General features: G+C 44.7%; 1 protein-coding gene across 1 annotated transcript in view; it reads right to left on the bottom strand.

Annotated features, from left to right (window-relative positions):
- Wwox (WW domain containing oxidoreductase) overlaps positions 1-17,295 on the bottom strand; it is a 922,329-nt gene that overhangs the window by 869,934 nt on the left and 35,100 nt on the right. Inside the window, exon 5 of the mRNA XM_031341509.1 lies at positions 1,862-1,968. Coding sequence (XP_031197369.1) covers positions 1,862-1,968 — 107 coding nt within the window. The remainder of the gene's footprint in view (positions 1-1,861; positions 1,969-17,295) is intronic.

Here is a 17,295-nt window from a genome sequence, read left to right as displayed (position 1 = left end):
AGCTACAGACCAGTCTGTTCCCATCTGGTGTGCTGTCTAAGAAAAAGATCAGTTCAAAGGTGAAAAGCAAGTAACTGAGCTAAGCCATCCCCTTCTGAGACCAGCTTCAACATTAATATCCTTGTACAGTGTGCTAACAGCAGAATCACTGAAGTCAATGGAATCGTTCCAATTTGAAACACATCACTCAATCAAGCAAAATCTGAGAAGTCAAACCATCCCTGAGACACCAGGTGAGCTATTCCACACAATCAACAGGAATGGACATGCAGCAACAACTAGGCCACCAAAATGTTCCCTGCATATATAACCCAGTAAAGAGAGGAGCTCACCGCTAAGGTTCATCCCTACGGGTAAGTCATAGACTTAAATAACAAAAAGGGTTCACCTACTTTAGACCTAGTTTCACATGAATTTATGAGAAAGTCTGATGCAGGCGATAGAGGACACTATATCACTTGTAATCGCACGGGACCCTGGTTAACTTAATGCATACGCACACACTGGCATAGCATGCAACCATTAAAGAGAATGAAGTTGTACAGTTTGGAGGTACCGTGTCCCCCCAGAGGTTCATATATGAAGGCTTATTCCATAATGCAGCAGTAGTCATATACGGAGCTTTGGGGGATGAAATTAGGTCACAAAGGTTCGGACGTCCTGGATGGACAGGTCTACTAACTGATACAGAATCGATGGTACGGTTGGGAGATGCTGGAAATTACAGAGGGGTGCCAAGTAGAGTAATATAGGCCACTAGGGCATAAAGTATCCTAGAGGATCCACAGAAGCCCAAATCAGTCCCCCATCAAATCCCTTCTTCCTCCCTCCCTCCCTCCCATCACCCTCTCTTTCTCTCCCTTCTTCTACCTTCCTTTGTCACCAGTCTAAAAGCAAAGGGGTCAAACAGCTCTAGGCTGAAACCTGAGCCAAAACAAATGCTCCCTCCTCCTTTCTTTTTGTCTGGAATTGTACCCAGGGAGCAAAGACTTAGCCCAAGGGCTATTTAGACTTCACCCCGTGGAAAGACGGTGCTGTGTGTTAGATGAGCCAATCCAAGTGCTGATGGAAAGACCGTGCTGTGTGTTAGATGAGCCAATCCAAGTGCAGATCAGCGGGTATGCACTCTTGTTTGCCTAGGTTCAACACCTTTTTCAAGAGGGGAGCACAAGAAATAGCTAAGGATGTGTACCTTTCAGGGTCCAGGGAGGACGTTAACTTTTTACCTTCTCTTTCCACAGGAAAACAAGACTCGTCTAGGTGTTACCATCTTGCTCCCCTGTGATTCTCTGAGGACAACTGAAGTCTGTGGAGTGGGCCCTTCTGTGTCCGCACATGGCGGTTGCTACTGCTTAGAGCCATCTCCCCTGCTGTCTGCATGGCTTACCCTGTAACTTCATGAAGTCAAGGGGGACCCGTGGGAAGAAGGGCTCTAGCAGGAAGAGGAGGGATTAGAGCGGGTAATGGGGGTGGAGGTGAAAATGACTAAAATGTATAACATCCATGTATAAAACTGTGGCAATGAAAACAATCAAATGACTGCAGAAACAGGTAAATGATGTTGTGTGAACACATAACATCCCAACTGCATTCATGGGCATTTCATTTCTCTTTATAAAAGATTTAAACAAGTAAACATTCTCGTAATAAAGCAAGTGACACTGGCAGTGAACTATAAACAAATGCATGAGTAATAACCATCTCATTCACCCTCTCCTTCACACAGTAAACAATGTGAAGATGACTCAGAAAGCAAAGATGTTATTCCAAGAGCAGTGAACTGTATGCGTTAAGCTGAAACCTCCGTGCACTCAGCCTGGGGTTATGTGCGGATTTGACAGTTAGAAAACAAAGCACTTACCCATTCTTCCAGAATGCGGGACACGGCCTCACTGGCTCTGCTCATGTTCCTACAGGCCAGGATCACGTGTGCGCCATGGAGGGCAAAGGACTTGGCGGTTTCGAACCCTGTGGTTAAAAGAAAAAAATCCACATTAGAAACAATGCTCGTGTTAATGTGTGAGTCATAAAGGGACATGTCAATGTACAGCACTGACAAGACTGAGTGGTTCTCAAACCAAAGGTGATTCTGTGCCCCAGGGGACAGGGACAGGCCAGGAGATATTTTCAGTGGGTGAGGCTGTGCAGTGAGTGCTAGTGGCTTTAATGATATGATACAGAAACTGTCTTACTTTAGGTGCACAGCAGAGTCCTGCTGAGAGAGAAGGCCAACAGCAAGATGTGAGCAAGCTGTCCCAACAAAGACAGCTATTTCAAAGATGAAGGCCCAGTCCCAGAGAGTTCAGGCCACAGCCAGTTGCTTCGCTACCAACCCTGACTAGACCCTTTGTTTAATGAGAGGCCCCCATATTCTACTCTCTGATGTGTGTTTCCAGAACTTACAAATCCAGCAATTGTGGCAATCTGTGTATCCTAGGCCCTCCTTCTTACCTTCCTGCTGACAATAGCTAGAACGTATTCTGAATGTGTGTGTGTGTGAGTGTGTGTGTAGTATGTGTAGGCATGTACCTATGTGGAAGCACATGCCTATGCATGCACATGCACAGGTATGCATACACATCCTTCTTTGAAAATATCATAGAAGTATGGTATAAATGAGAACTTGGAAGGCCAAGGTTTGGGAAGGTGGGGCAGTACATAGCAAGACTATAGGATGTCACTCAAGTCCTTTTTTCAGCTCTACAGTAGTAGAAGAGAGACAGAAGACTGACTAAGCTTGTGCCTTATAGGCAGAGAAAGATATAAATGTAAGCCCAGGGTTGGAAAGGAAGGGTCCTGGTAAATATGGCAGGGCTACTGTCTCACAGGACAACTAGAGTCAGGCCTGCCTTTCAGGAAGCTCAGCCTCAGGCATTTCAGTTTCTGAATGGATTAAAGTGGCCTGTTCCTATCTAACTACAAAGCAAGGGATAATGATAAGCTCTCTAGAGGAAGGAACCTGCCATCCAGAGCCTCAATTATCCCTCCAACTATTTCATATTCTCATGTAAAATCTCAGGAATGAGAGCCTAAAATAGTAAGACACACAAGAGAACCAGATGTTACCAAAGGCCAGAAGAGAGAAGAACAGAAGCAAATGTACAAGCGACTGTTCTCACTGGTATCAGAAATAGTGGCTGAAAGCATTATGATCTCCAGGAAAGGAGAGCTAGAGAGAGCGGTGAACAGCACTTGCTGCTCTCCCAAAAGACTAAGTTCAGCTCCCAGCAAGCACCTCTGTAGGCTTACAGACTTGCGTAACTCTAGACCCAGGGGATCTAACGTCTTCTTCTAGCCTTTATGTGCAACAGTACTCATGTGCACACATCCACACTCTCACACTAATAAACATAATGCAAAAGTATATAAACAGGGGTTGAGAGCACTGGCTGCCCTTACAGGGACTCAGGTTCAGTGCCCAGAACCCACATGGCAGCTCACAACTATCTGTAACTTCAGTTCCAAGGGACCCAATACCTTCTATTGATCTCCATGGGCACTGGGCACACACAATGTACATGCATGTGTGTGTGTGTGTGTGTGTGTGTGTGTGTATGCAAGATACTTTTATGCATAAAATAAAAATAAATACATCTTTAAAATAGAAATAAAGCCTTTGTAAGTTGCAATGGTGGTTTCATGGAGAGTCCTCTCCAAACATCCAATCACACACAGAGGCATGTTCAGTTCCTGTATAGTATTCTCCTAAATTTTAAAATATTATAACAAAATAAAAATAGTAAGAGGACTACATACCCACAAACCCTAAAATGAGTTTGTGAAATGTTCAACTACTTTAGGATGATAAGTGTAAAAGGTTTAAAAAGGTAAACTCCAATGGAAAGACTTCTGAAAAAAAAAATGTTGTAAGGATAAACAGGAAAACTGAAAGAGACTATATATGTAAAGATATTGAATCCACATGTCAAAACCATCTAAAAAACAAAACAAAACCAAAAATTGGGGATGGAGAAGCACAGGATGAGAGAGAGGAAGAATAAATCTCATTCTAGAGTTGAAAAACCAGCCAGTGCTCTGAATAGCAAAATGATATCTATTTTATAGATACATTTTGTATTAATGTATATGTGCATTACATTTGTGCATGGACATGGTACATGTATGTGAGGCACACAGTAGCCATCCGATCCCATGAATCTGGAGTTATCTGTGGCTTTAGACCACCCACCATGGGTTCTAGGCACTGGACCATAGTCCCCTGAAAAGCAGGAAGCTCTCTTAACCACCCAAGCCATCTCTCTAGGCCTGATTCCTCATTTTTTCAAAGTTACAGGAAATTCAAGTAAATCCACAGTTCCTTCTTTAAAGCTTGTTCTATTACTATTCCATGGATGCATTTATATGCACATACATACATGTATGTAGACATCAGAGAAATGTTTTATTTTTTTTATTATTGTTGCATGGATGTGCGTGGAGGGGCGCACATGGATGTATATGGGCATCAGAGGACAAATTTCAGAAGTCAGTTCTTTCCTTCCACTGTGGACTCCAGGGAGCTTTAATTCTAAGGCTGAACACTGGTTTTCAGAACAGGCACCTCTACCCACTGAGCCATCGCCCCAGCCTCCAAAATGCCACATTTTAGAAGCTAAGGCAGATGCAACACTGTTATCTGCACAAAGGCAGTGCCAGTGGGCCAATAGCACTTTCATCTCTTACCTGGGAAAATGGCAAAACCTGGATCCCTCCTAAATTCTCATGTCAATTCAATGACCAGACGGGGAGTGGGGGGAGTTCAAGATGGGGTTTCTCTGTATAGCCCTGGCTATCCTGGACCTTGCTCTGTAGACCAGGCTGGCCTCAGACTCACAGAGGCCTGCTCTGTCTCCTGAGTGCTGAGGACTAAAGGTATGTACCACCACCACAGAAATATTTTAGTCATATTTCAATCAAATGATATTAAAATATAAATTGAAGGATATGGCAAGCACAGTTCCCAGGCAATCCCTGAAAACCATTTTGTTTAGTTTGAGACAAGTTCTTGCTATATATCCTAGGATGGCTTGAAACTCACTATGTAGCCCAGGCTGCCCTCAAACTCCAGTATTCCGGAATCTACTTCCTAAGCATTGGGATTTAGGGTGTGTGGCACCCTAAAGCAACTGTATTATTTTTGGGTGGAAAAGAAAGCAACGTGATGCAAGGCCAGGCAGGTGCTAAGGCTGTATTCAGCTCTGCAGATTATCAGTAAACAGTTGTCCCTGTGCCTGGTCATCTCTGCATCCCAGAAGCAGTCACTAAGGAATGGATGGGTCATGCAGCTTGCTAATGAGCCACAATACTGTGGAGCTCTGAAATACTCCACCTTCTCTTAGACAGCAACCATAATAATTCGGTAACTTGCTTTTTAATAAGTAAAGACTAAATATTAAAATCCTGTCAGAATACTGCTCACTACGTTTGAAATGACACCGCCTGGAAATCTGCAGGGAAACAGGAAACAGAACCTCCTTTGTCACTTTTTATTTTCCTAGGTTATACTATCTCACTTGACAAAATGACCTACTGCATAGGAGCCTGTATTATTGAAAGCTGTGCCATCTGGCGTGACGTCAGCAATAGGCTGCAGGGGCGAGTGTGTGCCTTCTCTACCTCAGATAAGTCCTGACTAGAGCTATGGCTAAGCCATCTGTCTCTGTGACTTGTGAAGTTATTCTCTGAACCTCGTGCCTCCCTTTATCTAAACAGAGCTATGCACACGGCTAGTCAACTTGTCAAAGCTACTGCGACAAGTCCATTTTCTAATCCTTTACAACTGCCTTTGGAGCGAAAACAAAGCAGGGGATATTTCAAAAGATGATGGTTTAACAGCAAGGACAATAACACATTTATAGCAAACCACATCTCCAGAGTATGGAGTTTTATAAATTAAAAAAAAAAAAGTTTAATAACATTACCTACTGCTAAGTCCTGAATAAAGCCCATGAGGACAGCATCCCTCATGCTCGTAACACTGCGGCTGATGGCCAGCTTAATTAGCTAAATGTAGTAGTGCTAAGCCAATCCTGCATGGTGCCAAAGTTGGTGCAAAATAATGAAGGCAATGGTTTACTAAATTTAATAACCTGATTCATCTTATAAAAAATTAACTTCATGACAATGTTTAAATTGCAGCAGCTTAACCATGAGGAGATAGCCAGTGGGTGCGGGAGAATATTTAACGCTAATAAAATGAAGAGAATAAATAACAGAAGGCATTTTTAAACAACGGGCAGCAAGGTTTCCTAGCATCTACAATAGGAGATCCGGTCAGAAGAGCTAAGCAACCCTGAGGAATTAACACCTCATGGTTTCAGGTCCTCAGTTTTAAATACAAACAGCTAAGATAGAAAATGTACTGCCAAAATTAAATGCTCCCTTACCTTATATTAGTTTTCGTTCTCAGGGATAGAAATTACAATGGCTAATTACAGAACAAACCAAATACACAAAGAGTTCTATTTGCCTCACTGTCTTCATCCACACTTTCCATCCTCTTGGTCCTCCTTTTCCTCCATCCCCACCCCACTAACACCTCCACCCCACTATTTCTATCTTCCTCTCTCAGTGCCTCCCAAGTTAGTCCTTTTCTTCCTAATTGAATTAGCTGCATCTCGGGTCAGCCACAGAGAACCGCCACGGTGTTGGCATTTCCCAGGAACCACATGCTCGGATGGATGGATGGCTCATCCAGATCTTCTGTTGTTGTTGCTATTGTTGTTGTTGAGTCAAGTTCTTGTTATGAGCAAAGGCTGGGCTCTAACTCATGATCCTCCTGCCTCAGGCTCTTAAGAGCTAGGATTACAGGCATGCACAGGATACCTAGCCATCTGTGATGGCGATTATTGATTGTCAACTTGACAGGATGTAGAATGCATCAGAATGTGTCACTGTGGCAGCAGGAACCAGGGGCGAAGAACTACATCAGGATTGAAGGAGATAAGAGAGCACAAAAAGGTACCAGGAATGACAAAAGACCAGGCTTGGCCTCACAGAAGAAATGTAGTGACAGGAATGGAGACTGAGCCATGCACACCAATGGACAGGAGGATGTTGAGGAAAAACTCTGTGAGTTACTGTTGCTGCTGTTGTTGTTGTTTATCCAATTAAAGCCCCTCCAGTGGTCTTGAAGATGAAGGAATCGTAAAGACAGGGAAGCGCTGTGCTCAGCCAGGTGGGGACAAAGAACCCTCTGATGCCAAGTGGCTAGATATGTAAATTAGAAAAACACTTGGAGAAATCTACAAAGCATAGCGACTGTCTAAACCTGGGCTTGAGTGGGCATCCAGAAGGTAATGGTGGTCCCCCAGCAGCATGGGTGAGCCTAGCCACTTGTTTGCAGGAAACACACAGAGTGATGGATCTGTGCTCAGAGCAGGTGGCCACACCGACGAGCACAGAGCTGCCCACAGATTCCACAGGCACAAAAGACTCCATGGTGAGAAGGTAGAACCAACAAGCCCTGACAAGATACCGTGGACATAGGCTCAAAGAACAAGGAAGATGCTTCCACAGTGCCAGGAATATTCTTTCTGGTTGGAGATTTTTAATTTCTTCCATATCGTGGATGTGCTTGGGCCGTGTCCCCATTTACTGTAAATTATGGTTTTAATTATCATTTTTATTAAGATGCCCAAAGGAGTTGGGACTTACGACACTGGTAATTTCTAAAGGGCTGTTATTATTAATTTATAATTGTGAAACACTGGAGACAAACACTACTTGCAACTGTATGCCAATAAAAGGACCCAAAAATGGCGGTGCACTACCCAAGGTACACCCCCACGCACCAAGAATGGACCATTGGTGCAGACTTTAGGAGCCAAGCAACAAGTCAGAGAATCTGCCCCCCATCCGCCTTCACCATGTGCAGAACAAGAAGATAAGCCTAGCATTTCAGGTGACGTTAGACGATTCAGAGTTGAGGAGCTGTCGTTTGGTTTTGGACGTGAGTGGGTGAGTGTGCACACACACAGTACAGCATGTGTAGTCCCCAGGATAGCCTCAGGTCTATTCATGGGCAGGGTCTCTACCAATCACTGTGTACATCAGGCTAGCTGATAGCTGACCCAAGAGCTTGCAGGAGTCCTCCTGTTTTCTGCCTCCCGTCTTATCGTGGGAGTACTGGAATGAAGGATGCTCAGAACTGCCCAGCTTTCATGTGGGTTCTTGGAATGCAAACTCAGGTTATCACCCTTTCATGTAGAGCACTTTCATTTGCTAAGCCGTCTCTATGTGAATAGACCACTAGTGTGTGCCAGGAGGGCTACTCAGCAGCAGACTGCTTGCATGTGTGAGGCCCTGAGTTCAAGCCCCAACACTATGAAATAATGAAACAAACAACAAAACCTGGTAGTTTTAAGGCTGTGAGTTTCCCATACACCCTCTTAAATCTACAAGGATCACATTTTCCAAACATGTCTGACTGATGTAAATGGAATTTAAAAGACATGGCATTGACTGAGACCCTGAAACTCAGTTCTCCTGAGGCACTCCAGAAGAAGTTCTGGAATACACAGCCATCCCAGTGATGAGAACAAAGCCAAGAGGCACTGATAACCCGCTTCGCTGATTCTGCAGTTGCTCTAACTCCCTGCATAACTCCTTGCAGGATCTTGCTTCCCATCCATATTGTTTCAATTACATACCTCTGAGTTGCAAAGAGTTGCATGTCACTCACTAAACAGAATTCACAACTGCCAACTCTTAAGAAATTACAAAACATGTGATCTCTCTGGAGAAAGCTAGTCAAGACCAGCCTTGCTTTGAAAATGAAACATCAAATACAGCCAATGAGAAGAACCTTACAGAGTACAATGCTTTCTCAGCACCCTTCATACCCTAACATACCAAAGGAAAAATACTCGTTCAAGAGATGAAAACTCTGAGGTGGGAAATGAGTTGGTTCACTGGGAATCTTTTCTTCACCATCCCCAAGCTGTATCTCTATGATTTGGGCAACACAACACCAGAATGTTTTTGCAGAGCTAGATAATAAATTGCAAGTGACTGTGTGAGTATCTCTCAAGAGGCAAAACTGACCTCAGGCTGGCTACGAGTGATGCCACTGTACCGGGTGAGGACATTCTCATCTGACCAGCTAGTGACAGTCCTGGTTAGAAATCACAGCGAGAAGAGTGCCCGGAGATCACAATTAGTACATTCCTCGACAGGCCCAATGAAGACACATTCTGTAATTGCAAGTATGTTGAGTAGCACCTGAGCTGTCAGGGTGTGTGGGGAGTGGGGAGGAACCAGACAACCTCACGTATGAAGGGAAAGGGGGACATAAACTGACTCAAAATCTCTGAGGGCAACTGGACATATCAAGTGTTAAGTGGCCACGCTCTTGTGGCCCAGATCCTCCACGACTAGACATTTAGCCTACAAACACACTGGTACATATGCATAAATACTATGGGAGAAACATTTGATGCCACATTGTCCATCAGTTAGGCTGAATCAGCCACATGGCATGCAGAGATTAAAATACACTGTGCTGCGCTTAAGCACAATGGGGCTGGAGAGGTGGCTCAGTGGTTAAGAACACTCCGTGTTCAGGCCTGAGAATCTGAGTTCGGGTTCAGCAAAGGGCTGGGTGATCATGCCTTCGTCCTTTAACTCCAGTACTGTTAGAGGCAGAGATGGGGTGGCTTACTGGCAAACAGCTTAGCTCCATCTTTAGGTTTAGAGAGAGACTCCTTCCTCAGAGTGTGGGAGAGAGTGATGGAGAGATACCCAACAGGCCTTTATGCGCGCACACGGGCAAACACTCCCACACACAATACACATGGGCATACACCACAGAGTACTGAAGAATACTACCTGTTGCCTTATTCTGTGGTTTCCTCAGCTTCCTTTCTTATACAGCCCAGACCCACCTGCCTAGAGATGGTACACACAGTGGGTTGGACCATACTACATCAATCATTAACCAAGGTAACCTCTCACAGACGTGGCCACACGCTAATCTGATCAAGGCAATTCTTTCAACTGAGCTTCTCTTTTCCCAGGAGACCCTGGATCGTGCTGAGTTGGCGTTAAAACCTAACCAGGACAGCAAGGGTCACAGTTCAGTAGAACACTTGCCTAGTATGCATAAATTTCTACCTTCAATCCCCAACACTGGGGGCAAAACAATGAGGCTGGGCTAGGCTGTGAATATAGGTCAGTGGTAGAACGCTTGCCTAAAATACACAAGGCTTCGAGTTCAACACGCAGCTATCACACACACAAAGCTTAAGCATAGCATGGTCTGTAAAATGGAACATAAATGAGGAAGGCGCGTGTGTAAGCTGCACTCTCTGACAGTGATTATTCTGAGAGAGAGCAATTGTTTGGGAAGCAAGGAAGACTTACCGTACATGTTACAACACAGTGCCATTTCAATTTTTAACACATGTATGTATGCCTGTTATAGTAAGAAACTAAAAATAACCAACTGAATGACATCTAATTGTTAATTTATGGGTCTTTATGAATTTTAATACAGAGCAATCAAGGCAGATAAGAGCGAGAGGAACCAATCCAAACTTCAAGGATGTTTTTAGCTGTCTGGCGTGTAGACAATGGAAACATCCAGGTAAGGAGGAGGACCTGGGAGAGTTCCTAGCTGCTGAGCATCATGCCGGGTGCTTTATACAATTCAGGGATTCTAAGAAGTTCTTCAAGGAAACCTAGAAATGGCATCACCACTTCATACAGAGACAAGCAATGAACAGAATGTGATGTAACCCTATCTGTGCATGTCACGAGCTGTGGCCACCACTACACGCAGATGTGCTTTGGCACTTTCACAGCTTAGCATCAGTAGCTTCAGCAGCTGCCCTTCTCAAGGAAGAGTGGTTCCTATGGCTCACGCTTCAATGCCTATGATGTTTCAAGCTTCTCTCACTTCTGTGTCACCAGAGCAGAAGGACCCTTCAGCTACCCGGTCGCACCAACACGCTGGCTTGGCGGAATCTACCCCCAGCGGTCACGGTCTCTACTCTTTAACATCTCGTCTCAGAGCACAGAGTTAACACCACTTCACAACTGACTTCATAAACAGGTCTCTGTGTGACATCTACAAGGGGCGAAAGCAAGGCCACAGAAAATAAAGTCCCTCTGCACCTTCTTCCAAGAATGGTTAATGGCTTTTCAAACTGAATGTAGCCCCTTTCCTGCTTCCAACAGCCAATGTGAAATCTCAACACTGAGTTCCCGGGACGAGCTCACATTTTTTTCCCTTTAATCCCTAAAGGGCTTTTGAATCAGAACATTAAAGGGACATCCTGATTGAACCAGGTTTGTGTAGCCACTACTTGCTTCCTGCTCCACAAACATAACAGGAACTCCACAGTGGCTTGTTGTCTGTGCCTCTTTAAGCAAAGGACACACGTGGCACAATAATAAACACGCTCCAGAGCCCTAGGACAATTAATTAGACACAGGACAAAAATGAAAGAGAACAAGGGTCTCCTGATGAAAAATGTCTTAAAGCCTTCCTTTTAGATGCTGAGAACACCGTGCCTGAGTAAGACAGCTTTCTTTAGTTCACAGGCATTGAGCAGAGTGGGGATCTCATGGATCCAGGGTCTCATGCACAGTGCACAGGAGTTTATTATGATCTTTTCAGCTCAAGCTTCTTCAGCATCCACACACAAGCACACACACACACACACTCACGCAAGCACTCTTACAAACACTCACATCCACACACTCATGTGCACACACACATTTGCACTTCTAGACCCTTGGCATAGTGCTTCTGGTTCGCTGAAGTAGAAGGGTTTACCCAGAGGCTTAGCATTCTGTACGTTGAAGGAGTCACTTCCACATGCTTCAAGAGCAGAGGCAAACCCAGCTGAGTCTCCACTCGGGTTTGGCTGGACTGAACCTGCAGTGTCTGTGCAGGGATAGGACTGTGCCTTAGGGGACAGCCTTTTGCAGCCCTCCCTCCCCACCATCCTCTGGCTCTTGCACTCCTTCCACCTCCCCTTCTGCCATGGGGGAAAGGGAGCTGATTCTGATGTCTCACTGAGGATTTCCTCAATGACCACTCCCAACATGCCTCCCTACACCTGTCCATGAAGAAATGGGTAAGACCGAAGCACTTAATGATGAACAGGAGGAAGAGGAAAAGAAGAGAGGAGGTAAAAAGAGTAAAAAGATGGGGAGGAAGAATTCTGACATCACTGGGAGCCTTCCACATGGGAAGCTGGTGGCTCCTACTGCCCTGTATCCGCCTGTGGGTTTGTACCACCCAACTAGACAAGCACTTTCTTAAGAAATGTCAGAGACCTTGGTGCATCACTGACGCTCTTGAGAAAATTAAATTCTTCCTGCTCCATGGGTGCACCACACAAAACTGACATGACTCAGCACTTTTATGTAGTTCGCCTTTAAAGTGTCCAAATTCGCTTTTTTTTTTTTTTTTTTCCTGTCAACAGGGTCTCACGCAGTCCCAGGTGACCTGGATGTGATTCTATAGACCAGGCTGGCCTCAGAATCACTGGGAACTCCCTACTTCCGCCTACTCAGTGCTGGGATTAAAGGTGTGTGTGCAAGTCATCAAGCCCAGCCAAGGTATACTTCTTACTCATTCACCAACACTCCTAACCAACACTTCATGAAAGTAGGGATTAAGTTCAGTCTTTCAGGACAGACACACAGCGTTACACTATGTGTGTTTTTAGCCCTCTGTGACTGTACTCAAAAATCAATGTGTTCTATAACTCTGAATGAAATTGGTGACTGAGCAACTTCCTGTGGTTGATGGAGATACATTAATGACTAAGAACAAAAAATTTGCTCAAAACATAATATAAAAGGCTAAGTATAAAAAAAATCAAATGTGATGCCAAGAAAAGCCTTAACTAAAAGATAATCCTGTTCTTGGAATCAGTTTTCAGAAAGTATCTCTAATAATCTACATAATAGATCAGATAATATCTTTAACATAATTACTTTTGAAGTTTGGTAAAATCTGATGGCTTGGCTGGGTGTCTTTGCTATTTTGTTCTGTTGTTATCAAACATAAATGTTGACAGAATCTGAATTCAACTTAAAACATAAAAAAAAAACCCTACTTTTCTACCACCCATTCCCCAGTTTTCTTCCAATGATCACACCCACCCTGATGTGGAATGGAAGGGAGCCATAGCTGTAGCTTTTAGAACTAGACAAAGGTCTACATCACTGTTTCCACAGAGACACACAAAGGAAAGCACAAGATTACTAGATGTGGCACACCGTGTGTGTGTGTGTGTGTGTGTGTGTGTGTGTGTGTGTGTGTGTGTGTGTATGTGTGTGTCTGTATGTGTGCACACACACATAAAGGCCAGAGGTTGATGTCAAATATCTTCCTCAATCATGCTCCACTATTAATTCTGAAACAGGGTCTCTTTCAGAACACAGTGGCAGGCTTGAGCTCTATGCTCAAGGAATCGGTTTGTCTCTACCTCCCCAGTGATAAGTTTGTAGACATGCACCAGAATGCCCAGATTTTTCCATGGGTTCTAGGGGCCTGATTCCAGGCCTTTACACCTGTGCTTCAAGCACTCTCACAACTGAGCCACCTCCCCCACTCCCAGCACACCTTTCTGATAGAACACACCTGGTGAATAGAGTACCTGGGTCCCTACAGAGCACACACCATCACTTTTTAGGCTCGCTGAGAGCTGCTTGTATAAAAACCATACTGACTTGGGAGGGGAAGGAGAAAAGGAGTGTTGAGTTTGATAACATCTTGCTTTAGACAACCAACACCAGATGCTAGTGAAAGCCAGCAGCTTTAAAGTCTGTACTCCTCAGGAGCCTGTCGAGCTAACCGCTAGCTGTGATCAGGCACCTGCTTGCTATGAACTTCAGGGATGCACATAGCACCTTCTAGCTGAGGCTGATTTTGCCTGATTCTTGAAGCTCAGCCAGCTGTACACTTTTGCTTGGCTCCCCTCATCCGGCTGCTGCCTCTGGTCCAAGAAGTCTGGATAGAAGTTTCCAACATCAGTAAGGGGGACGATGGGAGATTAGACTCAACTTCCATTTGGAAAGGAGGAGTGTGCTCTGAGCTGGTGGAGGCTTTAGAGCCCTGACAGAAGATTCCAGTTTGCAGGGAACTTGGTTCAAAGCCAGGAGGTATGATGGCTCCGAACAGCTGGAACAGAGGCAAACAGGAGGTCATTCCAGAAGATTCTGGGTGAGATTTTCCATCACAGATTAAACAGCTTGAGGGAAGCATGCTCAACTAGCATTCCCTCTTATTTAGCTCAAACATGCAATGGTATTTAGACTGCCCTGCAAGCACACAGCATTTTAGAGTCTTTGTTACAGCAAAGTACACTTGATTTTCTTTGGCACATTAAAACAGACATGGAAAGGGAAATGTAATAAATGCATAAGCAAACCTCTTTGCTTTTTTTTTTAACTTTGAGTCAGGGTTTTATGTAGCCCAGGATGCCCTTAATTCCTGACCCTCCTGTCTCAGCTTGCCATATGCTAGAATTACATGCAGGCACCATCATGCCTTGCTCTGAAAGCAACGAATTTCTCAAGTTGGAAAACATGGTCAGTTTCGTCACTACTGTAACCACAAAGGTCATGGTCCATCATGGCAAACAACAAGCAGAAGTAGGGGGGTACGGGGGGGAGAAGCAAAATATAGATAGGGGCAAGGCAAGATGAAGTCCCAGGAGCCTGCACACAGTGAGCTGCTTCCTCTAGCAGAGTCCCACCTCCTGTTGTTCACCTTCTCCACAAACCATCATGGCACGAATCCATCACTTCAGCCACTTATGAGATCAGAAGCCCCATGATCTGTCTCAGCAAACAGGCTCTCTGTTCTCCTCATCTCTGGCATCCTGAACCACAAGGCAGTAAATGTCCACCCAGTTTACAGAACTCTGTTATAGCAGCGCGAGTAAACTGATACACTCTGCTTCTGTGAGCTCCTGTTTCCTCATCTGCAAAGTGGGAATATTAAGAAAGCACACCCTTGACGGGTTATTGGAAGAGTCAAATGGGGATCTTCAGCAGACTTTCGCCAGCAGCAGGTCTGCGCATTGGGTTCTCCACTAATACAACATTCACAAAATGCTCTCTCCATAAGTTATGCCTCAGATTCTCCTGTGAAGATCTGAAAATCTGCACAAGAGTCTATACAAAAGAAATGAATCTTGTTTGTGTACTGGCTGTGCCCTGCAGTCATTAGTCATGCATGCATATCCCGTTGACTTTCAAGAAGTTATTTAAACCACTACTTAACAGCCAAAGCTGGTGCTATAAACCTGAAATTCCAGCATTTGGGAGGTGTAAATAGGAGAATCAGGAGTTAAAGGTCATCCACTACCTAGGGAGTTTGATACCAGCCCAAGCTACAGGAGAACCTGGCTCAAGCAAGCAAACAGAAGCAGAAGGATCGCCGTAAGTTCAAGGCCAGGAAGCTGCAGGTCTGCCAGAGCTACAGAGAGACTCTGTCTCAAAATAATAAAGAAACACACTGGGTAACAAACACCCACATACAAGGAAATTAAAAATAGCTGGGCATTTGGTGATTGCCTGGGATTGGGGTTGGGGGTGGGGGAAGGAGGAGATTTTTGTAGAGGCATGAATCTACTCTGTCTAGATGACAGAGTGGCCATGGCTGTGTGCCCGTGTCATGTCAGGCAAGTCACAAGTGTACAAACCAAATGTGCAGGGTTTAATGAAGTAAGTTAGTGCAAGGTTGCTAAGTGGTAGTGCAGAGGGTAGGATTTCTTAGACGGGAAAGTGTGCACCTTTTGTCAAGAAAAGGAAGTTCATCCCTTAGGAAGCCGACCTGAGCTGGTCACTCCCTTGAGCACTTGCAAGGGAGCTCAGAACCTCCTGGCAAACCAATGCACAGAAAGGCAATCGGCTACTTCACGGTATCTGTCTTAGTAAATGGAAGTGGGCACAGCTGTTCTTTAGGTGTGAAGTGTTTCCTTTTTTTAAAAAAAAAAAAAAATTAATCTATGAGTTACAGTAGTAGCAGTGGTAGAATGTTTTGCCTGCATGTTTGTCTGTGCATCATGTATGGGTATGGTATCCAAAGAGGTCAGAGAGGGCCTGAGATCACCTAGAACTGGAGTGACAGACAGTTCTGAGCCACCACACGGATGCTAAGAATCCAACCCAAGTTTTCTCGAACGGCAGCCAGTGCTCTGACCACTGAGCCACCTCTCCAGCCCCAACATGCGGGGTTTTTTGGTTTTGTTTCGTTTCGTTTTTGTTTTTCGAGACAGGGTTTCTCTGTGTATCTCTGGCTGTCCTGGAACTCACTCTGTAGATCAAGCTGGCCTCAAACTCAGAAATCGGCCTGCCTCTACCTCCTGAGGGCAGGGATTAAAGGCGTACGCCACCACTCAACTCCAAGATGGGCTTTGTTAATGCTGAAAGTTTACCAGAAGAGCATCTTATCAGAAAGTCTTGCTCTGTATCTGGTCCTAAACTCACAGTAACCCTCTTGCTTCAGTGCCCCCAGGGCTTATAGGCCTGCACCACCAAGATGGCGAATGCTTTCTGTAGAACATGTCCTGGGCTTGTTGGCTCTAACCACGAGCTGTTGGCCAGCTCGGATGGAGAACTGTGAAGGCAACTGTAGATGATACACAAATGAACAGGTATCCCGATGTCCGGAAATACTTTATTAGACAAGACCTGACAAGGCTAGGGTTGGTCATGTGCCAGTTGGCTGACCTAAGGAACAAACAATGCACTTTTAAATCTGAAGAAAAACAAGAACAAGAGTCTGGATGTAGGTAACCTTGTGTGCCACACTGATGTGAACCTGACATGTGTGAACACACTGATGACAACCTGACATGTGTGAACACACTGATGACAACCTGACGTGTGTGAACACACTGATGACAACCTGACGTGTGTGAAAACCTTGACTTATGGGATTTCTCCATAAAAACAATTTTTAAATTACAACAGCCCAGGTTCAGGGCTCAAGAGGACAATAATTGTAGAAAGTTTAATTTTGGACAATTTATAAATTTCTATGCAAAACACATATCTGAGAATCTCACTAAAACGACTAGAAAACAAGAAATGTTAAGTATCCTACTTGCATCAAATCTTGCTGTCTCACTCCATTCGCTCAGCCTCCCCTGACTCTTCTGGATCCTCATGGCCGATCGGGGTGTTAAACTACGTCCTGCCTCCCGCTGATTTTGGACCCTGGAATTCTGGAGAAAGCCAACTTAAACGTATCAAAATGACTAATGTGTTGATTCTGCTTCCAGTCCAACAGAATGTTGACGTGAGGACCCTTGTCACATGGTGCGA

Source organism: Mastomys coucha, unplaced genomic scaffold (assembly GCF_008632895.1).
Source record: "Mastomys coucha isolate ucsf_1 unplaced genomic scaffold, UCSF_Mcou_1 pScaffold22, whole genome shotgun sequence".
NCBI lineage: Eukaryota > Metazoa > Chordata > Mammalia > Rodentia > Muridae > Mastomys > Mastomys coucha.
This window is presented reverse-complemented; position numbering and strand designations above follow the sequence as displayed.